Below are 14112 nucleotides of genomic sequence, written 5' to 3' on the forward strand. Positions count from 1 at the left end.
ATGGGACAGGCGGGGCAGGGGTATCGGTGAAAGGGATAGCGATGGCGATAAGGGGTATGCGGAGCTGCCTGCGAAGTCGTGCTTGTCGGCTGAAGGCCCAGCTATTGCTGTAGGTGTGTATGCTGAGAGCGTTGACTAGTGACTGAAGTGGATAGATAGATGAAGCTGCGTCTGACTCTGCTGTCACGGGCGGTTTCACATTCAGGGCAAGCTGTATGTAACGCGGAGTAAGGTGATCGGGGATGTTAACCTTGTCGTTGTCGCTTTGCTTCGGGCAGAGCTATGCTATAGGGTGGGAGGTATGTAGCACAGACGCAGCTGGGAGGTTGCATGGACTCCTGCAAGCTATCCGATGTCCCCCTCGACACCTGACATGCACAGCTGCTCGGCCGCCATCTCGAGCCAAAGTGGCCATCTTCGGATCTTTCGGGCGGTGCGAGTAAGGTATTCCGCGGGGTCGGCGGCGCGGCCTCTGCTCGTGCGCCTGCGCTCTCGGTCTTCTTCTCGGCGCCATCCGAGGACTCGGTACAGGCTGGATCCGGCAAGTGGGCGTCGAATGATCGGCACGACAGGCACGTGCTGGTGCATGGATCTTGCAGTAACTCCGCCGCTCCACTTTCATGGGACATCCAGATGCATTGGATGGAGCTATGACTGTGCACGATTGTCGGAGTCCAAACTGACAACTGATATCATTCATAGCCAGTACTCGTTCCACCGCCCAGCAAGGCGCACAAGTACGATTCCCCCCGGAATGCTGATCATTGTACAGTCGCATTCGCATGTGTCCAGCACCACCGGTACGCCTAAATACAAGTACAAGCCGTCATGATAGTATACTACAGCCGTAATACAGACAGATCCTCGTGAGCCTACTTACCCTGCCCCTCCGCCTGCTGCTGCTTCTTAAACTCCGCCAGCGCCCGTTCATATCCCCTCTTCTCAGCCTCCTCCAGCTCATCCCCCTTCTCCGGCTCCGCCGCGATCTGCGCCTGCACCCCTTGCATGATCTCCCCGCGCATCATCTCCGAGTTGGACTGTATCACCTTATCCTTCTCCCCCTTCTCTCCTTGCTTCCCCTCCATCCCCTTGCCTGCCGCCCCCTCCTCATCCTTACTCGTCGTACCCAACCCACCCTCTTCCCCCATCTCCTCCTCAAACGCCTTCTCGTCGCCCGTCATGAACAACTTGGCCTTCCGCTGCATCTTCTCCTTTCGTTCCGCCGTCCCCTTCTCCAACTCCCTAAACTTCGCCAGGATCTCCTTCTTCCCTTCCGGAGAGACCTTGGAGGCCATATCCTCGCTCATGCCCCGACGGGCAGTCGCGAGTGCCTTGGTCGGTGCGCCGCCGACGGCGCGGCGGATGGACTTCCAGGCGCCAGAGATGGGAAGGGCCATTACGCCGAGGATCCCCGCAGCGGGTCGGGCGGTGACATTCACGTCTGTCTGTCAGCAACTATTCCTGCCCCTTGACTTCGTCTCAACTCCTAGACTCACAGCTCCGTCCCATGCCCTTGATAACTCCCAATGCGCCCTGTGCATCAGCACAGCCCGACCTGACACAAAGTAGCGAGACCTACCTCCTTCTTCCCACCCGCTACTGGCTCAGTCACCAGCCCCGTAATCCCATCCCACCACCCAAAGAACAGCCCCTTCCCGCCCTCCCGCATCCCAGACTGGAAATCGTCCACTGGTCCCTTCTGCCGGATCTCCGATCCCATCGCTTTAGGCAGAGCATCAAAGCCTTCATACATCGCAATGACCAGGTCGAGGATACCTGATCGTCAGCTCCCGCCATCCCCTCCGGCGCCGGCGCAGTGAAGAGGCCGTAGATGAGACTCACCCTGCGGTACGCTGAACATGGTGTTGAGAACCCCCTTGGGTGGATCATAGAAGATCTGAGCGACGGAGGCATAGTGGTTTTGCACAATGTGCATCACGGCCAGTGAGCCGCCCGAGATGGGGTCGCGAGCCTTGAGACGAGTGGCGTATTCCCTTGCGCCTAGAAGTCAGCTTCACACCTTCCTGAGCGGCTCGCCGGACTCACGCAACGGCTTGAGCTTTCGCAAGTCCAACTTGGCCTCGGCGGCCAGTACACCCGCGGCCTCGCCAGAAAGTCTCAAGAAGAGCTCCTCGGAGTACCACACCGCCACTTTGGTCGGGTCGATATCGCACCTGCCCATCAGCTCTAACTCTTATCTGACCACCCCTTCTTCTCCCTCGCCGCATTCCTCGAGACCCGACCCACCTCATATTCTTCAAAGGCAAGTGCCGATGGAAACTCTCCACCCCCTTCTCCTCTCCCTTCTCTTTCCGGATTTGCTCCCCCATCTTCCCGGCTGCCGTCTTGGCTTCTGGACTAAGCGCGACCTTGATGGCCTCGGCGAGATTGTCGGGGTTCAGCTTCTTTTGGGGGATGGGTGCGGGTCCGGCATTGGCGCGGTGGATCATATCTCCCCAGAACCTCGGGATCAGCTCATCCTCCGCGCACGAGTAAAGGGGCTCGGGTCGAGACTTACTTCTGATCACCAAAGAAAGGGACCACAATGGTCGGTAGCCCGTTTCGTAGTCCGATAGCGGTTGTACCCGCTCCACCGTGGTGACAAACTGCGGAGACTCGGCCGTCGGCGAAGAGCCAGTCGTGCGGGATGTTTCCTTTCGATCAGTTCCCCACTCGCTGTGTACGGCCAAGCAGACCTACCCTTCAAAATGAAGACGCTCTCCGGGATATCGGCTCCGCCCAACCCGCCCCAGCCGGCGCTGACCAAAGCCCTCGCGCCTGCCTTCTCTACCGCGTCAAAGATAGTCTCTGTCTGGATCAGCTATTTCTCCTTCCCGGAGGAATGTGGACGAGGCATCTTCAAGAAGGGGCTCACTCGTCATCGCCGCAGCGTCCTCCACGACGACCGAACCGAATCCGACATAGATTGGCGGCTCGCCAGCTTCGAGGAACGCCGATAGGTCCGCATCGGGTTCGAAGTCAGAGTCGGCCTCGTAGAAGTAGAATCCGGAGATGTCTGCCTTGTCAGCACAATATGGTGGTGAAAGTAGAGAGGACTCACCGATATGCTCTTTCCAATCTTCAGGCTTCTCGATGAGTCCCTCACTCCAGCAGTACGTCCAGGGCACCTTGAGCCGCTCGACCGCTCCGGCGCCATGACGGGAGATGAGGGGTTCAATACCGAGCGTAGCGGTCCGGAAGTGGTTGATGACGTCCCCGAGACCTTGCCATTGGCTGCTTCGTCAGCGAACAGCTCAAGCCAGTGAGAAGGAGGTGGACATACAGCATCTCGGCCATACCGTAACTGAAGTAGTTGGTCAGTCCCGCCTGAGCGTTAGACGACGCGATATTGACAAGTGGGTGCTTGAACGCCGTTGTTGATGTCCAGGGCATGGCTGATTGTCAGCTTCATCTCTGACATCGGATTGAGGCAGCTTACTGAAGCTCATCAACAGCGGCAAGCCCAAAGCTTCCGCCACATGGACATGCGCGAATGCAGGCGGGTTACTGATGATCGCGTCTGCGCCGAATGCCTTGCCCGTTGGTCCGTCTGGCTCAAAGCACGAGTGATAGAACCCCTGGAGGAGGTTCTGGGTCATCTCGCGCTTCTTGCCGATCTCGCCGGACTTGATTGTCTCCCAGGCGGGAAGGAGGCCGGGGTCTGCGAGTCAGTGTGGTGCCGGATAGCGAGGGTGATGTACGCACTCTTCACCATGTACGCCATGAGCTCCTTCGGGTCCCCACCGACATCATAGTACTCCAGCCTCCCCTCCAGGTCGATACCCCTCGTCTTCTTCCCCTTGAGCCGCTTATTGGCGGAAAGAACAAAGTCCTTGAAGTCGGGGTGGGTGGCTATTCGGATTCGGTGCGCATGGGAGATGATGAGCCGGAGCGCGAGGGAGAGGTATGGCTGGACGTCCCCTGTAGATCAGCTTCCCTCCCCCTTCAATGGTGGAACAGCTCACCTCTTGATCCGACAATGAAGATGACAATGTTCATAGGCGGACAATCCTTCGCTCCCACTGGATCCACCGCCCATTCCTTGACTGGCCGAGCGTAGTCTTTGGGTAGATCAGGAAGGGCCTTCTTGAGGTCTACCCAGATATTGATCATCCCGTCCGCCTCCATCTTGGCGCGGGAAGTGAGGGTAGGTCCCTCCTTCGTCCAGTCCGCATAGTCTAGGGGTTAGCTTACGTTCATCAGTCCTCTCGGACCAAGAGGTCCCGGTCGGGCTTTGGAGAGCACAGGGGACATACCGATATTTGGATCCACCTCGACATTGCCCAACCGTGGCTTCTTGCCTCCGAACAGCTGCTTCAGCCCGCCTGTAATTTCCGCGACGTCCTTCTGCCGCTTCTCCTTTGCATTCTGACTGGTCGACTGCTTGTCGTCGGCAGTGGCAGCTTCATTCGCGTCCTCAACGTCCGAGTCATCTCGCATATGGTAGGGCACGGGCTTGTCTGCGGCGGTCATGGTGGCCGACTGCGAGGGGATTTGGTGCGGCGTGGCGGATGAGTGGCGCTTGAATAATTGATATTGCTCTTTGCCACCTGATGAAACGGTTGCTATATAGCTAGTACGCGTCCTTTGGTCTGTCCTTAGCTTGCCGTCTTTCAGCCTCTTTCGCGCCTGGCTTCCACACCGAGTTCGGGCCTCCTGCAGCTGTCATTCCTCTTGCGCCACCAGCTGAGGAGCCCCAGATCTACTGAATGTACGCGTCATAGGTACTTGTGAAATTACTGCAAGTAGCAAACTAGTCGGCAATGTGACGAGGCCTTGCCGGGCATGACATCATATCATGCCACGTCGATACCGCACCCAACTCGCAGCTATATAGTGTGAGAACCGGACCCCAATCTCTTTCTCTTTCCTCCATCCACATCAATCCAACACACACCACACTCTACCATCTACCAACCTACCACCAAACAAACAAATCATCAACAATGTCTGACATGGGCCGTCAATCGCTTGGGGACAGTGAGTGTTTGCTTCCCATACCTCCCCTTCGCGTTCCTCGTCGCCACTTCATACCTCGTTGACGTGAACATGGCTGACATCACCCAGAGGCCGGAGCCGCCCTCAAGCCCGACTCGCAGAAGTCGTACCTCGAGCAGGCCAGTAAGTGCCCCTCTCCCCATCTCATCTCATTTCCACACACCTCGCTGACTCCCTCAGCCGACACCATCAAGGGCAAGGCCGACTCCGCCGCCTCTTCCGGCCAGCCCGAGTCCCAGAAGTCCTTCACCCAGCAGGCTGGTGACGCCATCTCGGTAAGTTCTCCCATCTGCCCCTCCATGCTCCAGTGGACGCGAGCTGACTTCTCAGGGCAACCAGAACGAGAACTCCGGCTCGCTCCTCGACTCTGCCAAGAACGCCCTCGGCATGAACAACAACAACGCCGCCGGCTCCAACACCAAGAACCTTTGAGTTGCCTAACAGCGCTTGATGGTTGGCGAGTATTTTAGTTTTTGTAGCGAACGAAAGAAGCATGCAAACAGATGAAGAAGTCTACATCAAATTGGCAGGTGCCCTCAAGGTGTATGTCTCCCTCTCTGCCATTTCCTTCACCTCGCCTTCGCGTCGATACGGTGAACATCGCCTACGATTGGCATCCTGTGTGATTCACTTCCAGTACTGCACCAACGCGTTGAGCGGAGTGCCTGAAAGAAGGGCACGCGTTCTTGTTCGCAATCGCGATTCCTCTGCTTTCTACGCTCAGCTGTACATGTAACTCTCTTCCGTCTTGCAAGGCGCCTACATTACTCGTACCTCCTCTTCTCCGACTCAAGAGGCTTGCAGGAAGCTGGGATCTACAGTGCTCTTCCCTGCCACCCGGCGCAGCTGTTGAGGCGCTGGGGACGCTAGTGAGCTCCACGTCCAGGCGCCAATGGTCTGTAATATGGACGGCTGGGTCTGTAGGCAGGTGGATGTTGCAAGCTGTGGTACAAGGACTGCGATGCATTATAAGCAGTCCACTCCCAATATGAGTCCCAAAGTAAACAAGACTAAGCATCCTATTCCACAACGACCCAAGCTGATCACTGCGGCACAAAGACCAGAGAATAGTCCACGGCCTGAGCCGGGCCCAGATACACAGGCACCTGGTCCGTCCCCGGTACCTTGGTACTGCCGAATGCCTCCTGGCCCATGATGCTCATCTCGCCCTCCGCGTTGAATTGGAAGACGGCGGCGGTGGCCGCGGTGAAGCTAGCGGCACAGCTGAAGCGGTTGTCGGCGGCGAGAATCCCGCAGAGACCACCGCCGGTTTGGAGCTGGAAGGATCCAGCGGGGGAGCCAGCGGGAGGGGTGACGGAGGTGTAGCCAGCACAGGTGCCCTTGAACCAGACGCCTATGATGTCAGCTGAGTCGCATCGTGAGGGACCATACGGAAACGATGAGAGCGCGGAGAGTGGTGAGCCAAACAAAAATAGAGTGAAGTGGTGAGGTCCGTGACTTGTAAAGGGGCAACGGAGGGAGGGGTAGTTCGAAAGTAGACGGGAGGGAAGGGGGCAGAGGGGATAAATAGGGTACTATGCGTGGAGTGGGGAAGATACAGAAGTGGGGAGGGGAAGATGAAGGGGAACAGAAGTGGATCGGCAGGGGACAGCACGTACCGACTCGGATGAGACAAGCTCGGTCCTCCCGACTGCCATCGCTGTAAGTAGGGTAGACAAAGCCTCGAACACCGGCGGCAGAGGGAGGAGCGCCGATGATCGCCGGGACGGTGGAAGGTGGGTTGGGGTTGACCGTGTACTTGGGCAGGTAGCGGATGCCGGTACTGTATGATCAGCTTGGTTCCGAGCATCGAGGTGGGTGCGGACTCACGCAGGGCAGTTGCTAGAGTCCCCGACGGCACCAGTCTTGACCAAAGACCCGTCGACGATACCACCCTTGGAGTTGTAAAAGTACCAAACCTCGCTGAGCGAGCCAGACTGGCACCTGATGACAGGAGTGAAGCCATACGACTTTGTGAGGGCCGAGAGGATTTGGGCGCTGGTGTATGTGGCGTTGTTGGTAGGGATGATGCCGTCCGCTGCGAGCCAGTCGTACGATGGGAGGGACTGGAAGGTGGAGACGGAGCGCTGGAAGTAGGTGATGAGCTCCCCCTGAGCATTAGTTGGGACCTTGAGTGGAGGAGAAAGAGGGACATACGTTCTCGCGAGGGGCAGTGTAGCATGCCTTGTCGAGCGAAGAGATGCACGTTCCGTGCTTGTTCCATTCCTGATCATCAGCGAGGTTCATCACAGACGGGAAGAATAATCTCACATGTGCCCAGAAGGACTCGTCGTTGTTGTTGTTGCTCTTCCAGTAGGTGTCCATGTAGCTCACGAGAGCGGTCTGGCCGTTGTTGGTCAGGATCGAGCGGATGGCAGAGCGCTCCCTGCTGGGGTCACAGTACTCCTCGTAAGTGGAGTCACAGCTGTTTGATCAGCACGAACCCACAGTGTTGGACCCAGACTCACTTGTCGGGCCAGAGACCGTGGAGGGTCCACGAGTTGGCGGGGCCGGCCGATGCAGCTCCAGCGTCCCAAAACTGGGTGACTGGTCGTCAGTATAGCCCCTCGCCACGCCTATTTGCCTGGACTAGAGAAGACTTACGCAGCATGAGACCACCTGGCGAGTCCGTGCAGCAGGTCCCACCGGGACCGGCGGGGTTGGCGGCAGCTGTGCAGCTCTGTCCAAAGTCGCTGGCCTGGTAATTGCCGCAGACGGAGAGGGTGCCGACGGTACCAGACGGAGTGGCTTGACGAGCGCGGAGACGAGCACCTTCGTCACGGGCGATAGGCTTGCGAAGGGGAAGACCACGAGCCATACGGGCGCCATTGGAGAGGTGCGTAAGGTCGGCCGGGACCGGGTCGGCGGCGCGGGTCCTCACGGTGAGCGCCGAGGCGGGGACAAGAAGAGGGAGGAGGGAGAGGAGGGTGAGAGCGAGCATGGTGGACTGGGATTTGTGAGCGGTAGATTAGGGGAGAGGCGGGAAGATGAGCGGGAAGAGATGGTGGGAAATGGGACTCACGACGACCGTTCTTATAGCTCCTCCGCCCTGTCTTCCGCTAGCACCCCCATGCACCCACGTTCATGCTGTGAGACATCTCCCTTCCAGCTCCTCTAGCTCTGACCCTCTTTCCCATCTCGTGCACCCCTCGAACCATAGAAATGGTGGCCGTGCCTCGGTGGAGTAGATACTGACGAGAGAACACTGCCAAGGCCCGGCAGGCCGTGTCATTGGACCTGGCCTTACCTCCGAGACTGACGAGAGCGCGCCGTTCCGAAGGCCGATGCCGAAGTCCGGGGCAGGGTCAGGCAGCTTGAGATGAGGGCTGACGAGGGAAGGTGGAGAGACCTAAGGGCGCAGTGAGGAACGGTGAGGAGGTGGTTAGCGGACGGCCCATTCCTCCGCCGAGCGGTGAGGGTCTTCCTCTCCCTTTTCCTGGCCGCCGTTCGGTCATCCCTTCCCGCTGGCCGACCAGCCCTGGACTAGGATGTGAAAGAGGTCCGCATGGAAGGGAGAGTTGAGCTACACGTTCTGGCAAAGATAAGATAAAACGTCGATCAGGGGAGGGGCCGAAGGAACGTGCCAGGCGAGCAATCTTCCATGCCCGTGCGTCGGTTTCAGGTTGGAGCCTCTCATTGTGGCAGAGCTTGAGAGAGTGGCAGAACCAGTGCCAGGCTGCTACAGCTCCCGGTCTGGTGCAGGGAGACCTCGCGCAACGAGCAGACATTCGAGTATATGGAGCCCCAAGGAAGGCTTCAGAATAGCTGCTCAACGGACCGTATAGACTATCAGTCGCAAGCGAGCAGTTACTCCGGTTTCAGCTGGCCGTACGCACGTGTTACACCCAACATGTGGTGCCAAATGCAGTAGCTTGGCATGACAAAGCATGTCGATCGTCCAGCGTGCCTGTGACTATAGGCACTCAGACACGGCGCCGAAGATCCTCTGCCGTTCGGACCTGTTCGGACTCGGCAGGATTGGGCCGATTCCTGGCAGCATGGAGAGAAAGTTGCCGTGCAGAGCCCCCTCGCCGGACTTGGCGCCTTGCCGTATCACTGGTGAGCACTTCCACCCGGGAATGACCTGGGAGGATGACGATGACATGCTGCCTTCAATGCATGAGTTTGTGCAGAAGGAAGCACTACTTCCCGTAGGCGAAGCGCCTCCTCATGCCTTCCTTCCCTTTTGTACGATGACGAGACTATAGATACTGTGTCTATCAGCGTTGCTCCCATCAGTGGCTCGAAGCAAATGCGTCGACTCACCAAGCTAGCAGCAAACACAATGTCCCTCCGAATGAGCGACTGCGCCTCTTCCATCTTGTTGAACAGCTCAGTATCACCAATAACCCGTGCCGCGTCCCGGACTTCCCTACACGTCTCATCCAGACGAGTGATGACGCGCACGATAGTACCCTCTTGAATATCGGTGATTTCCGTGATCTGCTGGAATGGCTGATCAGGTCAGCTCCCATCCTCTGCCATGCTGCGTTCCCCTCGCCCGAGCAAGATCATGCAAAGGACTCACCATTCCCCCAGCCCACTCAAACACAACCTCTACCAGCCCCGGCTTGAACTTTTCCCTAAACTCATCATGCGCCACCGAGCACCTGATCTGGACCGCCTCGACATCTTCGGCAATCTTATAGATGACGTCCAAGCCATCGGCGAGCTTGCTGGGGATCTGAGGCTGCGAGTCGGTCTTCTCGACAAAGACAAAGACGGAGAGGAGGGCGACGGCTTCTTGGGCGGTATAGTCCGCAAGGATGTTGTCCAGGATAAGCTCGGTGAGGATAAGCTCATGTGCCGAGTTGATCTATGTGTCAGCTTGATTCGGGGGTTTTCAGAATGTATCTCACCTCGCACGCGACTCGGCCCTTGAGAAGGACAGTCGAGTTGTCATCGATAAACTTGAGCTGCTTGAGCACCTCTACCCGACTCTCGTAGTCCGGTAACAGCTCGAGGTTTTGGTCCGACAATTTGAGCTTGAGTTGAGTCAAGCTGGCTTCGACCACCTTGGTCTGGTGCATGATCGCGTACTACTCCGTCAGTTATGCTCCTGTCAAGCACAAATCGACTTACATGATCGTCAAAGTCAGGGCAAAGCTGACACCCAAACTTGACCACCCGATCCATCAACACCGCCCGCTGCCTGAGCTGATCCTGGAACTCGAACTGCTTGACTCGCGCCCAGTCCACCTCGGGCATCTCGCCCCAGCCCAGTCCACCATACTCCTCATGCATAATCGACAGATCATGGGCGGCCTTCTCGGCCACCTCGGTCGACTTTTTGTCGAGAATACCGGAAGGGTCTGTCTTGATGCTGCGGTTGAGGATAAGAGAGAAGGAGGTAGTGTCGACAGCGGCGAGCTCGTATGTCGCGTTGGGCAGGGAGCCGGAGGGGAGTCTAGCGGGCCAAAGAGGAGGGAGCTCGGACGCTTTGACGTCTACGTGTCAGCTGATGATCAAGTCATATCGGTCGTGGAACTCACCGTCTTCACCAGATTTTTGGTCCGGAGTGAGCAAAACAAGCACGTGGAATGCTTTGCCATCGCTCTTCTCGGTCCCGCTGATCAAAGCAGGCGCATTCCGGAGCAGTATAGCCAGGTTTCCAGGATAGTGCTGCTTTGTCAGCTTAGTCCACTAGCACAAACCTGGCAAAATATGAGCTCACCCCATTCCGCAATATCACGACTCGACCTGGCGAGAAGATCTTCGAAGCTGCAGCCGTCCAGCTCGCAACCTTCAACAATTCCCGGTTCAGCCGTACGACTTCGGCCGAGAGGTCGTAAAAAGGTTGAATGTCGGTATTGCAGAGGTCACAGCTGACTTTGGGGAGTTTGGCGAGTTGCTTCTCGGTCTAGAAGATCAGCTGTCGCGCATCTTTTCCACGATTCCCTCAGCTGAGGGACGTACATGCGCAATCTGGCGTTGTTGCTCCGGCGCCATCTTCTGAGTCGCGTTCTCCGAGAATGACCGCTTGATCATCTCCTCCACTCGAAGCGCTTCGACACGGAGCAAGTTGAGAATCATATTGTACGTCAGGCGGAATTGGGAGGAAAGGCGATTCGGGACGCCGAGCATCATCTCTTGTAGCTCAATTTGCTATCTTGTCAGCTCTTTGTCTTTGCTCAGGCTCGGCAAATCCCCAGAAACGGGAACTTACAGTCGGCAACTCGTCTCCACTGAGAATGATGACCGTACCCGTCGTATCCAGACCTCTTCTTCCCGCTCGTCCCGCCATCTGGGTATACTCTCCGGGCAACAGGTTCCGGAAGGACGTCCCGTCATGCTTCCTGATTCCAGAGAAGACTACACACTTGGCGGGCATGTTGACACCCATGGCGAAGGTCTCGGTGGCGAATAGAACCTTGACGACTCCGCGGGAGAACAGGATCTCGACGACTTCTATGAGGACGTTAGCTATAGCTCGAGGGACACATACGCGCTGTATAGCTTACCTTTGACGAGGGGGAGAAGACCACCGTGATGGATCCCGATACCTCGACCGAGAAGCTCCCTCATCCGCGTGATCTGCGGCAGCTGCCTGTCCTCCGCTGCGATGTCAGCTTTTGTCACCTATACTTGCCCGAAGATCCAAACAGCTCACCCTTCAAGCGATTCAGAGCCCTCTCCCACGTCACATGCACCTCGCTCTTCTCCTTGGCATCACATAGATCCATCTTCCCCAAATTGTTCGCATACTCCTCGCACCGCTTCTTGCTGAAGACGAAGTTAACAACCGGAAGGAGGTGTGCCTTTTTGAGGTGATTAATGAGATGTGTCCAGACGTTCGTATCGAGAATATGTCCAGGTCGGGGTGCGCCACCTCTTCCTCCTCCACCGCCACCACCACCGCCGCGGAAACCGCCTCCACCTCCACCCCCGCCACCTCGACCACCCCCGCCTCCGCGTGGAGGTGCACCACCGGGAGCTCCATTCCCTCCATTCCGGTTGACGTGAGCTCGACCTGCGCCGATGTGTGTAAAAGGCGCCCCTCGACCGGTAGGGAGGTCTTTGGCTCGAGTGGGTGGCATCCCGCGCCCGCCTGTACGCTGGACAGGGGGAAGGCCGGCCGCTTCTCGCTCCTTGTCCTGCTTTCGACGGGTAGACTCTGTGGCAGCTTTGTATCTGCTTGGTCAGCTGCCGTTCTCGCTTGACACATTTGAGGGGATGTGAGCTCACCCTTCACCCACGAAGCGGGACTTGGAATCGACAATTTTGTGCAGCTCCTTTCCGGCCCACAAGAAATGCTCAAGCGGTACTGGACGCATGGGAGTTGAGATAACGTAGATGTCCTTCTTCTTCGTTCGACTGAAGTGTGAGCTGGGCTCTGCTGGACAACCGGAAAATGCGAAGCTGAGAGCTCACCCAACCCAATCTGCAAACTCCCTGGTATTCGGCACGGTAGCGGACAAGAGGATGATATTGACGTGCTCGGGAAGCATAATGATAACTTCCTCCCAGACAACACCTCGCTGACATGTCAGCTTTGCGCTAGATACTATTCGCCCTATTCGGAGAGCTCACCTCGGCGTCGTTGACATAGTGTACTTCATCGAAGATTACAAATTCGACATCTCGAATAAGATCAGCACCTTTGTAAAGCATACTCCGCAAGATCTCTGTCGTCATCTGTCTTGTCAGCTCTATGTCCTGCAGACGCACGAGCCCTGGGTTGCTCACAATCAGGCAGCTCCCTTCTGGGTTGATCTGGACATCTCCCGTCAGGATACCAACGGTCGAAGGATCGAATGATTGCTTAAAGTCCCGGAACTTCTGGTTCGAGAGCGCTTTAATAGGCGAGGTGTAAATCGCCCTGGGTTGTCAGCTCGACCCCGTGCTAGGAGTGAAGCTCAGCTCGCCTCGTCATGTGTTTCGCGGCGAGCGCGATAGCGTATTCGGCAACGACAGTCTTTCCGGCCGAAGTGTGCGCAGCGACGAAGACAGAATCGCCCATCTCGAGTCGGTAGACTGCTTCTTTTTGGAAGTTGTCCAAAGTGAAGGGGTACTGGACGTTATCAGCTGCAGTTCGGCCCAGAACGGGGCTTTCTGACTTACCTCCCTCGCCATTTCAGGCACGAGCTCGTCGAACTGCATCATCAGTATCTGCCCCGTGACACGTACACTGAGGTGCGGCTCACGTTCGTGAGTTCTTGTCCGACATCGACAACATGGGCCCACTCTTTCCTCGTCGGAGCTCGGTATTGCTTCCTGGAGGTAGGTGGAGCAGGGAGACGCTACCATCATCAGCTCTGACCCTGTACTGCGCGTGAGCAGAGGGACCAGAAAGCGTACCCCGATCGGCAGCAGATCATCCACCTTCCTCACCCCTCCAAACCCATTCTCCTTCTTCTCCCCGTCTTCATCACCCATCCTCTTAATCTCCAGCACCGCTTCCTCTTTCCCGTCCGTCCGTCTTCGCTTTGCTTTCCCGCCCAAACCCTGCTGGCCAAGCATCTCCGCCAAGAACTCATCCGCTCCTTCCAACTTCGCACCCCTCCTCAACGCTGGGGCTCGGGTCTTCCAGCCCTCCTCCTCGTCCTCTTCCTCCTTCTCATCTTCGTCGTGGGTGATCGTCTCTGGCTCGAGACCGCCAGGCAGGAAAGGCGCGTACGACCCCTTCCCCCGAACAAAGTTCTTGCTGTCTCCAAAGGCTCGGTTCGTTGAGCTCGATAGTGCAGGATGAGCGGGCGGACGAGGAGCGAGAGCCGAACGCCAGTGTGTAAAGACGCCGTTAATGCCGCGAGTGGTAGGGAGGATCTGATGTGTCGGAGGTAGGGGAGTGAGGGTCATGCGGGGAAGAGGGAGCTCGATCGGCGCTTGGCTGGTCCCGTCAGCCAACGCTCGTCAGCGGAGAAGGGAAGACTCACGTCTGCCACCTCCAGAGCTCTGGGCCACTCAGATCCTTCACCGGTGCCAGAACTTCGGCTTCCAAAGCTTTGATAGCCTCTTCTTTGGAGGGCAGTCCGCCTATACCCATCGATCGAGCGAGGTCCGCCGGAGGTATGGCATCACTGGAGGATGGGTCGCTGATCGTCCGCAGCAGCTTTTTGTCCAACTGTCCGCTAGCTCCGCTTCCGTTGACCATCGAGCCGGTCATGATGTCCAAGC

General features: G+C 57.3%; 4 protein-coding genes across 4 annotated transcripts; 1 reads left to right on the forward strand and 3 right to left on the reverse strand.

Moving 5' to 3' along the window:
• Positions 1-872: 872 nt before the first annotated feature.
• Positions 873-4473, reverse strand: MKK02DRAFT_38531 (glycosyltransferase family 1 protein; the record flags this gene model as incomplete). Its single annotated transcript, XM_053090142.1, has 15 exons — positions 873-1441; positions 1497-1533; positions 1580-1776; positions 1843-2001; positions 2047-2174; positions 2248-2463; positions 2519-2654; positions 2701-2808; positions 2876-3016; positions 3062-3234; positions 3284-3395; positions 3440-3661; positions 3706-3921; positions 3966-4178; positions 4257-4473. The coding sequence occupies 15 exons, from the start codon at positions 4471-4473 to the stop codon at positions 873-875; spliced, it is 2844 nt and encodes a 947-aa protein (XP_052943640.1).
• Positions 4474-4946: 473 nt separating this feature from the next.
• Positions 4947-5430, forward strand: MKK02DRAFT_38532 (heat shock protein 9/12-domain-containing protein; the record flags this gene model as incomplete). Its single annotated transcript, XM_053090143.1, has 4 exons — positions 4947-4980; positions 5068-5121; positions 5179-5273; positions 5329-5430. 4 exons carry the CDS (start codon positions 4947-4949, stop codon positions 5428-5430), a joined length of 285 nt encoding a protein of 94 aa, XP_052943641.1.
• Positions 5431-6041: 611 nt separating this feature from the next.
• Positions 6042-7939, reverse strand: MKK02DRAFT_28617 (ribonuclease T2-like protein; the record flags this gene model as incomplete). Its single annotated transcript, XM_053087604.1, has 7 exons — positions 6042-6352; positions 6618-6781; positions 6829-7109; positions 7156-7224; positions 7333-7423; positions 7467-7545; positions 7603-7939. 7 exons carry the CDS (start codon positions 7937-7939, stop codon positions 6042-6044), a joined length of 1332 nt encoding a protein of 443 aa, XP_052943642.1.
• A 1261-nt stretch (positions 7940-9200) lies between these two features.
• On the reverse strand, positions 9201-14101 carry MKK02DRAFT_38534 (NUC185 domain-containing protein; the record flags this gene model as incomplete). Its single annotated transcript, XM_053090144.1, has 20 exons — positions 9201-9209; positions 9265-9453; positions 9527-9814; positions 9858-10037; positions 10081-10445; positions 10491-10620; positions 10673-10858; positions 10915-11103; positions 11165-11406; positions 11460-11555; positions 11609-12129; positions 12184-12312; positions 12370-12476; positions 12529-12633; positions 12685-12777; positions 12911-13009; positions 13060-13092; positions 13143-13238; positions 13297-13825; positions 13872-14101. 20 exons carry the CDS (start codon positions 14099-14101, stop codon positions 9201-9203), a joined length of 3816 nt encoding a protein of 1271 aa, XP_052943643.1.
• Between the last annotated feature and the right edge of the window lie 11 nt (positions 14102-14112).

The sequence above is a fragment of the Dioszegia hungarica genome, assembly GCF_025882075.1.
Source record: "Dioszegia hungarica strain PDD-24b-2 chromosome Unknown MKK02contig_16, whole genome shotgun sequence".
NCBI lineage: Eukaryota > Fungi > Basidiomycota > Tremellomycetes > Tremellales > Bulleribasidiaceae > Dioszegia > Dioszegia hungarica.